This window comes from Sitophilus oryzae, unplaced genomic scaffold (assembly GCF_002938485.1).
Source record: "Sitophilus oryzae breed Bouriz unplaced genomic scaffold, Soryzae_2.0 scaffold_2014_pilon_pilon, whole genome shotgun sequence".
NCBI lineage: Eukaryota > Metazoa > Arthropoda > Insecta > Coleoptera > Curculionidae > Sitophilus > Sitophilus oryzae.
In genome coordinates, this window is record NW_022146741.1 from 856,709 (window position 1) to 873,318 (window position 16,610).

General features: G+C 34.2%; 2 protein-coding genes across 2 annotated transcripts; both read left to right on the plus strand.

The window, feature by feature from the left end:
* Window positions 1-11,245: 11,245 nt before the first annotated feature.
* On the plus strand, window positions 11,246-12,336 carry LOC115884087 (glyceraldehyde-3-phosphate dehydrogenase 2-like). Its single transcript, XM_030902572.1, has one exon. The coding sequence runs from the start codon at window positions 11,306-11,308 to the stop codon at window positions 12,302-12,304; it is 999 nt and encodes a 332-aa protein (XP_030758432.1). The 5' UTR covers window positions 11,246-11,305; the 3' UTR covers window positions 12,305-12,336.
* A 767-nt stretch (window positions 12,337-13,103) lies between these two features.
* Window positions 13,104-13,662, plus strand: LOC115884101 (glyceraldehyde-3-phosphate dehydrogenase-like). Its single transcript, XM_030902590.1, has 2 exons — window positions 13,104-13,139; window positions 13,318-13,662. The coding sequence occupies exons 1-2, from the start codon at window positions 13,104-13,106 to the stop codon at window positions 13,660-13,662; spliced, it is 381 nt and encodes a 126-aa protein (XP_030758450.1).
* Window positions 13,663-16,610: the final 2,948 nt, after the last annotated feature.

The following is a 16,610-nucleotide window of genomic DNA, read 5'->3' on the forward strand; positions in this document are numbered from 1 at the left end:
TTTCGCTTATTAGACTGCTTTTCCCTGTTTCCACGTAGCTAGCGAAGACGCACCCATAATATTAAACGGAAAATGAAACCCGATCAAAATCATAGAAGTCTCCCAACACAATTGTGCCAAGTCAGTTTATTTTATTTAGTCTCCCTTTAAGCACCTATTCAACAATTTTGTTATAAATTGTTAGTAGAGGAAGTGAAGATATTTTGGAATAGTAATTACAAAAAAAATTGCAAAAAATTTAAATATTGAATATTTTGAATAAAATAAATAGCGTACCTTAAAGAGCCGCTACACTATCCCCGAAATATAATTCCCGTTTCTAAAGTTAAAATTTATACAACAGGGGCTTATATTTATCGTGCTATTTTGTGAAATAGCACGAGGTAAACAAGGTCAAACGTTGTTTTGGCAAAAAATAAGTAAACATAGAAAAACTGATATGAAAACAGTTAGTTAAAACAGATGGTAAATTAAACTAGCTAATACTTGAAATTTACACAAGAATATTTAGTTTAAATCATTATCTAATATTATTAATTACAATATAGTAAAAAAATGACTAACTAGCGGTCTACCATTTATCGGCTTATAATCCACGGTATTGCGCCTCATGAACAAAATATACACAAAATTATTTAAAAAATTATTTATTATTTCTAGTAACAGTTAACATTTAAGTAAGTAACATTTAAACTGTAGTCTGTAGCACAGTTTTATTTACTAATTTGGTTTTGTATTATTTAAATTGTTTATCTTATCTAAATCCCTGCATAATCAATACTAGTTGAATGGATGTATATCAAACCCATGCTGGGTCCTAATAAAAGTATCATTTACAGATTTCTCTTAAGAACAATAAAAGAACATGGCTTTTAAATAGTGTCCGTGGACCATACATTTGTTCACATCGGGTCAAATAATAATTTTCCCAAGCGAATATATTGATAATGTTACCAGTATTACTCATCAAGCAGTACTCATCATCATGATGAGTAAGTACATAATTGAGTACCAGTATTACTCATCAAGCAATACTACTCTTATATTAATCAATTAAGACCGTAAACAAACAATCATATATACAATTTTATATACTAATTCAATATAATAAAATTAAATCATAAAAATATTGTAATTCCATTTCTGCAATTTAAGTGAAAAGTTTTGTTTCTAAATATCTACTATATATACCGGGTGCGTCTCAAAAGTGGCTCACCCCTATAACTTTTTTATTTTTTCAGAGAAAACAACGATATTTGGTATGTTAGTATACGACATAAATTGGGATTGATTGACATATTCAATTGTTTTCGGCCACTTCCGGTTTCACCGGAAATGACTACAACTTTTGATTTTTAAATGGCACCCTCAGCATTTTTTCACTTAATTCGATAGAAAATGACACTGTGAATAAAATGATATATAATATGTCAAGTTTTGGCATTTTCGCATATGGTTTACTTGAAATTATAACATGCGGTTCATAACGACAATTTTACTCCAAATATACCAAGTATGTGGTATCAAATTATTCGTAAAAAAATACTTTTTCCAAATATGCTAATGAGCCACCCTTGTTCCATTTGAAAAAATTGATATTTGATTAAAAAATACGATTTGGGCATTTTTTAACCGGCCAGGAGAAGACGCACTAAAAACATTAGCCGATCAAATATATTTTTCCAAAGCTCCTTGATTAAAAATTAGTGTTTTTAACACAGCCATGGCACCCTAGATTGAAGTTTAAAATACCATTTTGCTTTAACTGAAAATGTAAAAAGTTGACATATGATATGTCATTCGATTCAGAGTGTCATTTTCTAATATCGAATAGAGTAAAAAATACCGGAAGTGCTATTTATTTTATTAAGTGACATGAAAACAATTGAATACATCAATCAATCCTAATTTATGTCCTTTACTAACATACCAAATCTCGGTATAATAAACGCGTGTTGAAATATTAATTCTGTGGAATGTGGAATATACATATCAATATAACACAAAACGATATCTAATTAACGAAATATCATCGTAACAACAGCTATTTTAGAAACGCCTAGTTTTACTTATTTCACTGAGTTTTATAAAAAAAAATCCTTTGCCTCCGATATAGATACCGCCACGTTTTGGAAATAGCTCAAAACAAAACAAAATTGAACGGGGCGACAAAAAACGCTAAAAAAATCCCCCCTCGCTCTCCTCGAGTAGTTTTCAGGCGCTTTTAAGAATCGAAAGTAGGTCGAGACAAAGCGAAGTGGGTCAAGACAACTGGAAATAAATCGAAATGCGTACAAAGTTGGGCGACGAAATGCGACCTTGGCATATTTCGGGTTGTTTCTGGCATAGTGCGTACGCTGTTAGATCTACATATCTAGTATGCCATACGAAAGTTTCAAAGTATTTAAAGTAATTTAAATGGATTTTTTCATTCATGAAAGAAAAGTGCAAAAAATCTCTGTCGACGTAACATGCAGGTAATTTGGACCACCAAAATAGCAGCAGATATGTTGTTTATATTAAAAAGGTAAATAAAACATTGTTAATAAAGTATCCAAATATTTATTAAAAGAGAAAATTTGGTAGATTATTAACAGTAGTCGCACACACACAACATCTGTATAGGTTCCAGCGGCATTCCCGACACTGAGTGCACTCATGATCTAAGGCACTGATCCCACTATTCTCCCCTTGTACCTATCCTTCGCTAAAAAAAATCATAATAACTTACTTTGGGTTTTTCTTATTACCGATTCTGAACCGTCCTATAACTGTGATACACAAGCGCAGAAGGAAATAGGAAAAAAGTATTTTATATGCGCATGCGCAGCAGAGTTCTAGGACGGTTCAGAATCGGAAATAACAAGAACTCGAACAAAGCTACAGTCTCTTCTGGTTCTCTATTTAAATCAAATTCTGGAGCGATGAGGAGTTCGAAATAATTCAGCTTGCATTAGATTCACTATTTGTTCTTGTCTTCCGATTTTTGCTCCTGTTACCTATATCTCTCCTATAATTAAGACCAGATTAAGACAAATTTATCAACACCGGACACCTTATATGTTAAAATCTATTAAGCAGGTTGAGCTACAGTGCGTGCCAAAGAAATTTACATACATTATAGAATCGAAGCAAGATGAACATTAATTTGGACTATTCCAAATTTGCATCAGTTATAGTATTCCAAATTAGCAACATGAAGACCTACGCCATAATCCGTAAAAAATATATATGCATTAATATATCGAAAAAATACATTTAACAAATAAAAATATAAACCAATACTTACCTGAAGACCAAATCAAAGTTAGTTTAAATAAAAAATCAGGGCAACGATTGCCGATTTAATTTGCAATAAAAAAATTTTTGTCACGTGACAATTATTTGTTCGCATATTTTTGCTCTGTGCCTATAAATTTAAATAAATACAAAATCCCTTATCCACTAAATACAAGCCGAGCTATTAGTTTATACCATATTTAAACAGATAGCGCCACGCATAGCTTCAATAAATGGGTATTCCAAATTACCAACAGTATTCCACATTACCTCTTTTCCTCTATCAATATTAGTCATTTTTATTTCTGTAATAATTATAATAACTTGGCAATGGGCTCTTTCACAAAAAATAAAATACCCAATTCAAGGACAAAATCTGAAATAGAAGACTATTTTCAGTATATTTATCCAAAAAAAACTAGTTCCATGACATTGAATATTTTTATAGGCCTTCAAAATTGCTTTAATTTGAAATAATTTTAAAGTGCCAATTGATGACGTATGAAAAATACGCCCAATCAAATTGCAGAAACGTGCCAACAACTGGCAACATTGCGATTTGATATGACCACCACCACCTCAACTCAAGGCTTATCAACATGATATGGGCAAGGCAAATATGGCGGCGAAGGCAGCCTATTATTAAATTGTTTACCTTTAACCTGAAAAGCCGGTAGTATGGTTTCTCTTTCCGATTGCATACCAGAAATAATTAATTATCTCTAGTTTGTTGTGCTTCTGCAACACGTTTATTTAGTTCTTAGTGTTCAGTGCATGGTGTGATCAGAAAATTGTGATAAAATAACAGTGTAATAAAAATCCAAACCAAACATTCCACATAGGGAACTTCAAACTTTTGTGCTTGTCGTACTCCTCTATTATTAATTATTTTAAGGTAAGAACTAGAAGTATTTATCAAGATATTACACCTAAATGAATAAAAAGCCTTCGCCGCCAGTCTGCATAGTACATTATAATGGTTACTTACAATATCAAAAGATAGCTATTAAAGGGTAGGTATTAACATTTTATTGTAGCATGCCTTTTACATGCTCTATTCCAAATTGTCACGGGAATTATAGAGGGGGTCCCAAGGTTTCTGCTTTTATATTCCCCAAAAATGACGAGCTTCGTAAAAAATGGTTGACGGTTATTAAAAGAGATAATTTCACTTCTACTAGTAGTTCTCGGGTAAGAAGTGCATTAAATATACCTCAAAAAGGCCAAAAAAAGGCCTCTGTTACCCTAGTGAGGATGTAGTTATGGCTACTGGTTACACTTACCTCACTATAAGTAAAATATTGGAAGAAGAATCAAGCTTTTAAATCAAAAAGATCACAGAAAGATATTGACAACATTGACATTTGAAAATATAAATGGCCTGGATGTAAGTCTTTTTTTAGGTCACAATTGCCCCTCACATACGTCAGAATTTATTATTAAATCCATCTTGTTCAGAATATCCAATATTTTATTGAAGAACTATGCAAAAAAAAGGAATGACGTCTTTACCACAAAGACAATGCCCTGTGTAAAGAGAAAGAGTAAAGAAAACTAAACTAAGCGTAAGTTTTACTTACGAACCCCCAAAAAGGTATTTAGTTTTTTTTTCTATATAAAATCTTGAACCACATTATATTTTTTATTTATCCTCACCTATAATAGTTTAAATTTATTCCCATTTGTGTAATGTTGCAAAACATAGAAAAAATATTCCATATTTTTTGACCCAAGCCAGTGCAGTTTATAATTCCAAGAGCATTTACCAAGGCTTTTACTAAGACAAGTAACTTCCTATACTATCCATAATAGTATATATTTATCAAACGTTCAGTAAATTCTAAACTATGGTAGGTAAGTGTCTGCAAATGAATATTTAGTTTATATTGTTATTTTCTGTCATATATTTCTGGTTATTTCCTTTTCCGACGATTTTGAACACCCTATATATGCTACCTCAAGTTTGAATATTTTAACACTACCAATTTTCTGAGAAAGCAGACCTTTTTATAAAAAGTAACTAACTGATGTTTTCATAAAAGTAATAATACAAAAAATTCCATACTTATGTGGAGAACTTTAGACTCCCTGTATATTAAAAAATTAGTGAAATATTACGTAATCTAACCCGACATTTGTGTGAAAAATGTCTATTTGGAAATAAAACAGGTTTTAAAATACGCGCCAAATAAAGCACTTCTATCTCCGCCATATTGGAAAAGGTTGAATGGCCTGGTGTGGAGATGGTGGTGGGTCAGCATGGTGGCCCGGCCGCGGCCGTGTTGCCGCTTTTCAACATGCCAGGTGTGACGTATTAAAAATAAAGTGCGGATTTTTATTCTGGGCTTTGTTTTTTTGTTTTTATTTATTTTCTTAAGAACGACTTCAAATTTTTCGAAAGTGAGATAGCAGAAAATTCTAGAATTAATTGCTTTATTCAATTATGCTAATTCCAAAATAGAGTGAAAGAGCCCATATGCACTTATGGCAGCACCTTAATATAAAAGAATATTCTACCACCCCGATTGCTAAGTAAATCTAAACAGTGCCCTTAAAAATAAAGTTTTTTAATTAGAATAGAATATCATATCGTGCAATTGCCAAGCCATTATAGTTATTACAGAAATAAAGATGACTAATATTGATACTAACAATTTATAACAAAATTGTCGAATAGGTGCTTAAAAAGAGACTAAATAAAATAAGCTAACTTGGTTTTACATGAGATCTCACAACTTTTTATAGTGGAAGCCTTGTGTTGCGAGACTTGGCATTTTTTTACATTGTATGTTTTTGATGGGATCTCATTTCATTTTGTAGGTTATCCTATTTTTTTCTCGGGTAATATATCATCCAAAATAATATTAAAGATGTTTGACTAGCAATAATTCATAAACCTTGAATTATATCGTATAAAGTCAGATAATATCAAATGGATTAATTCTAGTTTTTTAACGACTTCTGTTTCCGACTTTCGTTATAACCTAAATATCAATTTTAAAAATCTTCAATTCATGATTTTACCATTGCTTACTCAAAATCATGTTTCTGTCAATTTTACACATATTTTTTTTTTATCTCGAAAACTATAAGAGTATAAGAGATAAGTATAGGTTAGTATAATAAAAAAATTATGAGGTATGAGAGTAGTTTCCAAAAAGGTAATAATATACTAGGTGTTCCATTTAAAATAACAAAGATGCTACCAATCAAATGATCCGGCAACATTGTAATGCTGATAATATTTTAGATAGATGGAGCAGGTGCCTTTATATAAAAATCCAAATTTTCAAAACAATTCTATCATCGGTCCTCCTATTAAAATCGCCGGAAAGTCGGTTACTAGAGATTTTTCGGTTCTAATTTTAAAGCTACCTGAAATTCGAAATTTGCAGTTTGTGTGACAAATCTAGAAGTACCTTAGAATTTTGATGACGACGAGTGAGTCACTGGCGAAGTTAAAGAAGACTAGAAAAAAATCATAATTCATGAATTATTGTTGGTACATTGATATACAAATAAAATGAGAGGAGACCGCTTCGATTAATTCTAATTTTCTACCTTTTTCTCGACTGGAAAGTCAGTTACCGGTAGCGGCTAGACAGCTAACTTTTAATCCATAAGGATATTTCGAGATTTTTCATTTTTTTTTCTTCCATTACAAGCTTAAAACTACTTAAAATTCGAAATTTGATGTTTGTGACACATCTAGAAGTACCTTAGAATTTTGATGATCTATCAGTGAGTCAGTGTAGAAATTAAATAAATTTGACAAGCGATAATTCATAAACTGTGAGATATAATTACAATTATTAGATATTTTGGTAACCTAGCCAGCTATAGTATGTCTTCATGTGTAGTGAAAATTAATATTCGTACTTTATCCACAACGAAGTTACAGGGTGGTCAAAAGTGCCGCGAATACCTTCGAGAAAAGTTAGTCTTCGAGTACGGCTGTACTCGACTTACCGGGGGCACTGCAGATATACTACTCACTACTCATATCTTCGGGAGGCCACACCATAATTGGAAATGGTTGAATAAGCTGAAAATGGTGATGACAATCTTAGGATTATATAAAGTGATCTGAAAGGAAGCAAAAAATGCAATAATATTACAGGGTGTTCTATTTAAAATACATCATACCGATCCACTTACACTTTTTTAACCACCCTATAGAAGTTAAACCATTTCCTTGAAATGCGAAATACATCCTCGTACATACTGTTACGGATTCCGTGGGTCTTTCGTCTTCCGATGTGCCGATGTTCTCTTAATGATGAACGGAATGGCATTTGGATGCGACAATCCCGTTGGATATGGCCATTCCTGCCACATCTATAGCACCTAATATCCTGGGATCTTCTCTGGTTCTCTGTCTGGGTGTTGTTGACTCTCTTGTTCACTAGTAACTCACATAGTTTATTAAACATCTCCTCCAAACGTATGTGAGAACTCTTTGGCTGTTTCTCAACCGTTACCGATCTTATCTTCGGTTTTGGAATAGCGCTAAACGTAGCTTCTATTTCCAGCGCCCTGACCAGTGCTTCGCTGCTGGTAGAAAATCGGAATATTTGCAGCGCCCTCTGTAATTCGTTGTCCCTCAGTCCGCTGATAAAACACTGGGCAGCGAGTTCCTCCCTAAACCCTTCCGGTGCTTCCGGATATGCTAGGTGTACCAGCCGACGTAAGTCTGCTTCAAATTCCTGCAGACTCTCTCCGGACCTCTGCAGGCGTGTCTTGATCTGGGCCTGGTAAAGTTGACGTCGATGTTGATCGCCATATCTTCGGTCCAATGCAGCAACCAAGGTTTCGTACTCCTGCTGTTGGGCTGCAGGAATAGTTTGCAGCAGTTCCAGGGCAGGGCCACGTAGCGTGATGACAAGTGCCGCTGCTTTCTCCTGGTCGGTCCATCCGTTGACATTGCGGCTGCTTCAAACTAGCGGTGGTACATCGTCCAGGTGGTCTGTCCATCGTATGTCGGGGCTTTGAGGTTCGCAGTTCCAGGAACGCCAGGTGCCCTTACTTGTGCTTTGGTCTTCTGTAGGTCCATCTCTAATTTTTCCATTTTCTGCTGAAGGCGTTCCTCCAGATCTTCTACGACTTCTTGGAAATGGTTCTCCTGTCGTTTTTCCATGTCTTCAAAATTCTTCTGTAGTCGAAATTCCTGATTTTCCAAAGTTTTCTTAAGACGGTCCTGATCTTCTTGTCTTTTTTTCTGGTGGCGCGTTTCTATATCTTCTAAAATTTTCCTCCATTCATTCTTCTGACGAATTTCTAAATTGCCTAAAATTTTCTCAAGCCGGTCCTGTTCCTCTTGTTTTTCTTGTTGTCGTTGAATTTTCAAATCTTCAAATATTTTCTCAAGCCGGTCCTGTTCTTCTTGACGGCGTAATTTTTCTTCTTCTTTTTCTTCTGCTTTCTCTCTTCTCATATTCTCCATAAAATCGCCCAATAATTTGCTTACCTCCTCCATTTTCTTCGCTTGTTCTCTTGTCCCAACCATAAAATTCTCCAATCCGGTGAAAAATCTTCAAAATCCACTTAAATCGCACTTCCGACACCAATTGTTACGGATTCCGTGGGTCCACTAATTTAAACTCACGATAAAATACTTAACAATTTATTTTTTTTTTCTCACTCTGTACACACAACTTATACTATTTACAACACAATTTATGCAACTACTATTACTCTAACGATTCTGGCACCTTCGCCAATTAATTCACAATTTAAAAGGCGGTATTATCAAACTTCAGACTGTCCAACTGCCAAGCGCGGGTCTTTATATACCCCCTGGAGAGTGTTTCTGGAACGTTCTAAAGAATTCTGTAATATTCTTTTACTTTCTGGCGAACTCGCCAGGTTCCTTAATGCACGTTGCGGTTATGCAGCAGTAATGCAGTTATGCAACCAGTAATACAGTTTAGCGCTGCATACACCTTGACAATACTTTAGGTTTGCACTTAAACAAAATTCCGAAGTTGTTTATTCTAGGAGCTACAGATGCCCGACGCACTATTGTCGGACCCTGTATAACTTTTGTTTGAAAATATGTTTCAATTTTCAATCATTCGGTATATCAACAAAATTAATTTTAAAATATGCATAGATATACTCAGGGCCGGCGGAAGGCAAATATTGAGACCGGGCGAGTACCCTATCTGGCGCCCCCCCCCCTTAATAGTTATTATAATTCTCTTTTTTTTCAATACTATCCTTTAACTACAACTAAGCATATTTATGCTACTTTAATAATAAATTTTCACTTAAAGATACTTCAAAATTCTACTCTTCTTTCAATCTTAGTCTGTGTTTGTTGTTTTTTGTATACCGGGTGCGTCTCGAAATTGCCTCAACCCTATAACTTCTTTATTTTTTTACGTAAAAAACGAGATTTGGTATCTTAGTATATGACATAAATTAGGATTGACTATTCAATTGTTTTTGGGGAGGGGCCCTTCCTGTTTCATCGGAAATGACTAAAACTTTTGATTTTTAAATGACACCTCGGTATATTTTTACTTTATTCGATAGACAATGACACTCTGAGTAGAATGACATATCATATGTCAACTTTTGACATTTTCATTCTAAAAACATTATATTTTAAATTTCAATCTAGAGGATCGAGCCTTGGAAAAATACAGGGTGTCCCAGAAATAAGTGCAAATATTTTAACTGGTAGTATAGTTCAACCCCAGAAACACGCCTATGAGGCTTTTTTCGCGAAAAAAAAATTTTGAAAATTCGAAATTTTTTTAAAAAAATGTTGAAAATTTTTTTAGTTTTTAGTTAAGAAATATAATTTCTTGATAATATGGCAAGATAGGTATTAGATTAAATTTACAAGAAAGGAAATCCAGAAAAGATCCAGTGGTTTTCAAAATTTTAGCAAAAAATATTTTTTTTTGGAAATTTTCGAAGTAAAATAACTCCGTTATTTTGGACTTATTTGAAAAACGATAAAGAGAAAATATGTTTCTTTTATCGAGATCTAGCACCTCTTAAAATATTTGCACTTATTTCTAGGACACCCTGTATATAAGCTATATATATAGCTTTTTTTTGATGATAAGGATATCCTCTTCAGCTTCTTGCGAAAGAATATTTACCTCATATAATTTTAGGATACATCAGCCATTAATAACAAATAAAAGGGTAGTAGAAAAAGTGCGATTTTGAGCAGTCAGTCTAAAACTGCCAATTTTGCTGGCTCTTGACCCAAAACAGTTTGTTTAGAGAAAATTTATAAAAACAAGAATTATAGAAAGAAAGGTTATTCAAAAAAGTTGATAGCTTTTGAATTATAAGTAAAATACCACGAACAAATCAGATTTATATTTTTTTATTTTATTTTATTTAACTTTTTTCCACGAAAATGAATTAGCAAATCCCAGTTTCAAATAGAGCACACAAAAAAACATATAGAATGGAAGAAATTAAAACTATCCCAAAGCTTTCATGCAAAGGATTTTTTGAGCATAATTTCAGTAAACTATAATAGGATACGTCTAGGATATAGTAGTGTTTATAATGTCAGATATTCTTCCCTATGTGGTGTGGTGTGTGGTAATAGGTAATATTTTAATGTGGAAATTGATAGTACCGATTAATTATTGATCTGGTCATTCGTTTCTGTTTTTAAATATTTTAGTTGCCGTCGTGGCGCCCCGGGCAGCCGCCCGGGTCGCCCGGCCCTTCCGCCGGCCCTGGATATACTGCGTATATTATAAAAAGATTGGAGTGAAATTCTCAAATCAAATACCTGATATAGAACTTTTTCGAAGCAGGTCCTTTTATGTCCTCCACCAGTGAAATTTAGAAAAAAACTAACTCAACGATATGGTTTATAATTATTAACTGTTTAGACGCAAGAGGGTAAGGTTTTTTCAAAAACCCTTTACAAAAAAATTTAGTGGTAAAACACACCTAATAATATTTTCAGGTGTTAATTCTTATTGTTTTAAACTTGATTGTCAAAGTAGTTTTGTCATTGAAATTGATTATTTTTTTTTACTGTAAAATGGCTAAAATTGGTATAAATGGCTTCGGCAGAATTGGAAGATTAGTTCTTAGGATATCTCTGGAAAAAGGCGTAACTGTGGTTGGTATCAACGATCCATTCCTCGATCCACAGTACATCGTTTACCTCTTTAAATACGATTCAACTCATGGAAGATTTAAAGGATGTCTATCTACGGACGGGAAAGATATATACGTCAACGGAAACAAAATAGAAGTGTTCACGGAAAAGGATCCTAAAGCCATCCCCTGGGGCCGAGTAGGAGCGGATTATGTTGTAGAATGTACAGGGGTCTTTACAACTATCGAAAAAGCATCCCAACATTTGCAAGGAGGAGCGAAGAAAGTTATTATTTCAGCACCATCAGCGGACGCACCTATGTTTGTTTGTGGAGTGAACCTTGAGAAATACGATCCTTCGCAAAACGTCCTATCGAATGCCTCCTGTACGACCAATTGCTTAGCCCCGTTAGCCAAAGTGATTCACGACAACTTTGAAATAGTTGAAGGACTAATGACCACTGTCCACGCCGTTACGGCCACTCAAAAAACTGTAGACGGGCCATCTGGAAAGCTGTGGCGTGACGGGCGCGGAGCTGCGCAGAATATCATTCCGGCTTCAACAGGAGCAGCCAAGGCCGTCGGAAAAGTTATTCCATCGTTACAAGGAAAATTGACGGGCATGGCCTTCAGAGTACCAGTACCAAATGTGTCCGTAGTTGATTTAACTTGTCGATTGGGAAAAGCAGCATCTATGGATGAAATTAAAAAGAAAATTAAAGAAGCTAGTCTGAATGAATTTAAAGGAATTATGGGATATACTGAAGAACAAGTAGTTTCTTCAGATATGAATGATGATCCCAGAAGCTGCATTTTTGATGCCGGCGCCTGCATATCCCTTAATGACAACTTTGTGAAATTGATTGCATGGTATGATAACGAATTTGGATATTCTAATAGAGTACTTGATTTAATTAATTATATTCATTCAAAAAAATAACTGGCTCCTCCAAATAAAGTTATTACAACACAGACGTACATTTTCTTTTTTTTCTATAAATTACTCATCCTTTTGTGAATTTATAAAAATGTCATTTATTAATCAGCACTCCAGATAAAAATACCAAAAATTCGAAACAAAACGGAGTCAGAGTTGCCTTGAAAGCGAAAATCGCTGTAATTTTGAAATGTAAATTTAGTTTTTCTACAACCGTTTAGTTATAACGTTTCTACATCACTATTTTTTAGTATTTCAGTTACGTTATGAGATTCATAACACAACTAGTGGTGTTATGAATCTATAACACAACTACTTTTTATAATACTGAGAAACAAATACGAACATCTAAATATATTAATTTTTCCGGCAATAATGATTCCGTTGCACGTACTGCGGAAACTTCTACATCTGAAGGGAGACTTTCGGAATCGCTCATCGTAATTTTTAAAATGATTTTTCTGGGCAAAAAGTGCTCGCGTTTATTTGACAGGGCAAACTGACTTTTCAGAAAAAAAAATGTGACAAATGTCATAGTTAAAGGTGTTAAAGTTGGGCGACTAATAAACGAAAATTAAAACAGCATTTTCTTATTTTTCGGTTGTAGATAAAACGTTGTACATGACACGTGCTTTTAAACATGATTACAACACTCGGTCTACGACCTCGTCGTTCTAATCATTCACACTCGTTGTTGTAATCATGTTCATAAACACACTTGTACTGTAAATAACTATTAACTTATTTACAATACAATCGTTACATTAACTGTTTAGCATATTATATAGTGGTGGTTTCAAAAATGGATATTTTCATCAATAAACATAGGAAATCCCATGTAAATTTTAAAAATTAACTTAAACTCTACTGTACTGATGTTCACGAAAAGGATCCTAAAGCTATCCTCTGGGGCCGAGTAGGAGCGGATTATGTTGTAGAATGTACAGGGGTCTTTACAACTATCGAAAAAGCATCCCAACCTTTGCAAGGCGGAGCCAAGAAAGTTATTATTTCAGAATATCATTCCGGCTTCAACAGGAGCAACCAAGGCCTTCGGAAAAGTTATTCCATCGTTACAAGGAAAATTGACGGGCATGGCCTTCAGAGTACCAGAACCAAATGTGTCCATAGTTGATTTAACTTGTCGATTGGGAAAAGGAGCATCTATGGATGAAATTAAAAAGAAAGTTAAAGAAGCTAATCTGAATGAATTTAAAGGAATTATGGGGTATACTGAAGAACAAGTGGTTTCTACAGATCTGAATGGAGATCCCAGAAGCTGCATTTTTGATGCCGGTGCGTGCATATCCCTTAATGACAACTTCGTGAAATTGGTTGCATGGCATGATAACGAATATTGATATTCTAATAGAGTACTTGATTTAATTAATTATATTCATTAAAAAAAATAACTGTCTCCTCCAAATAAAGTTATTACAACACAGACGTACATTTTCTTTTTTTTTTGTAATTAACTCCTCCTTTAGTATATTTATAAAAATGTCATTTTTAGTAATCAGCATTCCAGATAAAAATACCAAAAAATCGAAACAAAACGGCGTCAGAGTTGCCTTGAAAACGAAAATCGCTGTAATTTTGTAATGTAAATGTAAATTTGGTTTAACTTATTTATAATACAATCGTTACATTAACTGTTTAGCATGTTATACCAAATGCGTCTCAAAAGTGTCTCACCCCTATAACTTTTTTATTTTATCAGATAAAAAAGCGAGATTTGGATAGGTCTGTTCTCAGAAGAATCCCTGACTAGTCAGCGTATTTCTTATTGGTTGAAATGTGTAGAAACCAGACTAACAATCAGGTTTCTACGCATTTTAACCAATAAAAAACGTGCTGACTAGTCAGGGATTCTTCTGAGAACAGACCTTATATGACATAAATTAGGATTGATTGACGTATTCAATTCCTTTAAGCCACTTCCTGTTTCTCCGGAAATGACTACAACTTTTGAGCACTGTGTTTTGAGTTTTAAATGGCACCCTCGGTATTTTTTTACTTTATTCGATAGAAAATGGCACTCTAAATAGAATGACATATCATATTGTTGCGGACCCGTGTGGACTCGACCTAACCTAACTATATGTCCCGCCCTCAGATGACCTTAACATCGCATTAAAGAATAGACACCGTAATGATTCATTCGAACGTTCGAGAAAAAACGAGTGCCACTGGAATGGAGTAGTACATACGAGAACATTCGAAACCTTCTCTATGCACCTAACGATCTATGGACTATTCGAGACATCTTTAGCAGTGGGTATAAAAGTATAAAAGCCGGCGGCTGGGGCCTAAATGGGACAGATATAAATAGACGAGTACAGTTGACGCGCTAAGTTCAAAATAAATTCTTTCTAGATAAATAGTTGGCTTTCTAGATAAATAAATTGTGACTTTCTATCCACACGGAACCGACGAAAAACGTAACAATATGTAACTTTTGACTTTTTCATTTAAAACAAAATTGTATTTTAAATTTCAATTTAGAATGCCATGGTTGTGTTTAAAACACAAACAACTTTTAATCAAGGAGCCTTGGAGAAATATATTTGATCGTCTAATGTTTTAGTGTCTTTTCCTGGTCGGTTAAAAGATGCCCAAATGCTCAAATCGTATTTTTAATCAATCTCGATTTTTTCAAATGGAACGAAGGTGGCTCATTAGCATATTTGGAAAAAGCATTTTTTACGAATAATTTGGTACTACACACTTTTGACTCGAATTGGTACTTCGAGTCAAATTGTCGTTATGAATCGCACGTTGCAATTTCAAATAAACCGTATTCGAAAATATCAGAAGTTGACATATGATATCATGATATGACATTTTATTCAGAGTGTCATTTCCTATCGAATAATGTAAAAAAATACCGAGGGTGCCATTTAAAAAGTTGTCTGTGGTTGTAGTCATTTTCGGTGAAACAGGAAATAATCGAAAACAATTGAATACGTCAATCAATCCTAATTTATGTCATAAGGTGCGTATTCACTTGCAACAAAACACTCCGAACAAACCAAACGCGCCGCGCACTCCAAACAATCTGCAACAAAACATTTTCCGGGAGCGCTCTGAACGACCTGCAACAAAACATTTTGCGCGGAGCGTTCCGCCTGTTTGCGGTGTTCGCTGCGTTTCCACCAGTAATCAGTGTGTGAATCAGTGTTAGTGTGTTTGTCGATAAGGATGCATCTGATATTACCATAGCCGCTGGTACTTTTTTAATTATAGAGGCATTAGCAGGTAACAAAAAAGAGAAAAAAAAGGAATGGACGAAAAATGTGGGCAAGACGCCTCTTTTTGCGCCGTCAATATAATATGGCCTTACTTAGTGACCTAGATTACATGCATAAGAAGCATTTAATTAATTTAATAATTAATTATTAATTTAATAAAATAGGCCGCCTTTCAAACTCATCAATTAACTCACAACACTTTTCTCTGTTCCACTCCATAGCTAGGTACAGTTTAGAAACACCCCAAACACAACGAACGTTCAAAACTGCCGTATCCACTGAACACCGGCCAACGAACATATTCTTTTGAGCAAATCCCGTTTACCGACAAGCTTGGGAAAATGTTTGGCGCGTTCGGTTCGGTTCGGCGCAACGTACTGACTACACAAACTTGTAAAGCGCGCGCGGCGCGTTTGGTTCATTCGGAGTGTTTTGTTGCAAGTGAATACCCACCTATATACTAACATACCAAATGTCGATTTTTTATCTAAAAAAATAAAAAAAAGTTATAGGGGTGAGACACTTTTGAGACGCACCCGGTATAGTGGTGGTTTGAAAAGTAAACCATTAATAAACATAAGAAGTTCCTTGGGAAGTCCCATGTAAATTTTAAAAATAATCAATAAGTTTTCCTCATTTTATTTTAAAGAAACATTTATTTGACTTTATACGTGCCAAAAGTAATTTATAAATATGAATAATTATATATTATGTAACTGGAATAAAAAATTATAGTTTAGTGGTATTTATGGAAAAAATAATCTACAGGTTGTAAAAAGTATTTTTTGCACATTTTCTAAATAGGCCAGAACAATAATTTGAAGTGTTGAAGTAAATAATGTTCTGAAGTGTCAAAATCATTATTTGGAGTCATATTTTATATGTGATTCTATTCAGAGTGTTATTTTCTGTCGAATAAAGTAAAAAAATACGGGAGGTGCACTTTAAAAATCAAAAGTTGTAGTCAAAACAGGAAGTGACCGAAAACAATTGAATACGGCAATCAACAGTGGCGGATACAGGGGGGGGGGGGGCATTAGGTCCGCCCCCACCCCTAA

What these genes read in the sequence shown, in the direction of transcription:
- LOC115884101 (XM_030902590.1), top strand. Translation starts at nt 13,104, where the DNA reads ATGGATATTTTCATCAATAAACATAGGAAATCCCAT. An exon ending in ATAAACATAGGAAATCCCAT is followed by an intron (nt 13,140 to 13,317) that starts GTAAATTTTAAA and finishes TTATTATTTCAG; the next exon opens with AATATCATTCCGGCTTCAAC.
- LOC115884087 (XM_030902572.1), top strand. Translation starts at nt 11,306, where the DNA reads ATGGCTAAAATTGGTATAAATGGCTTCGGCAGAATTGGAAGATTAGTT.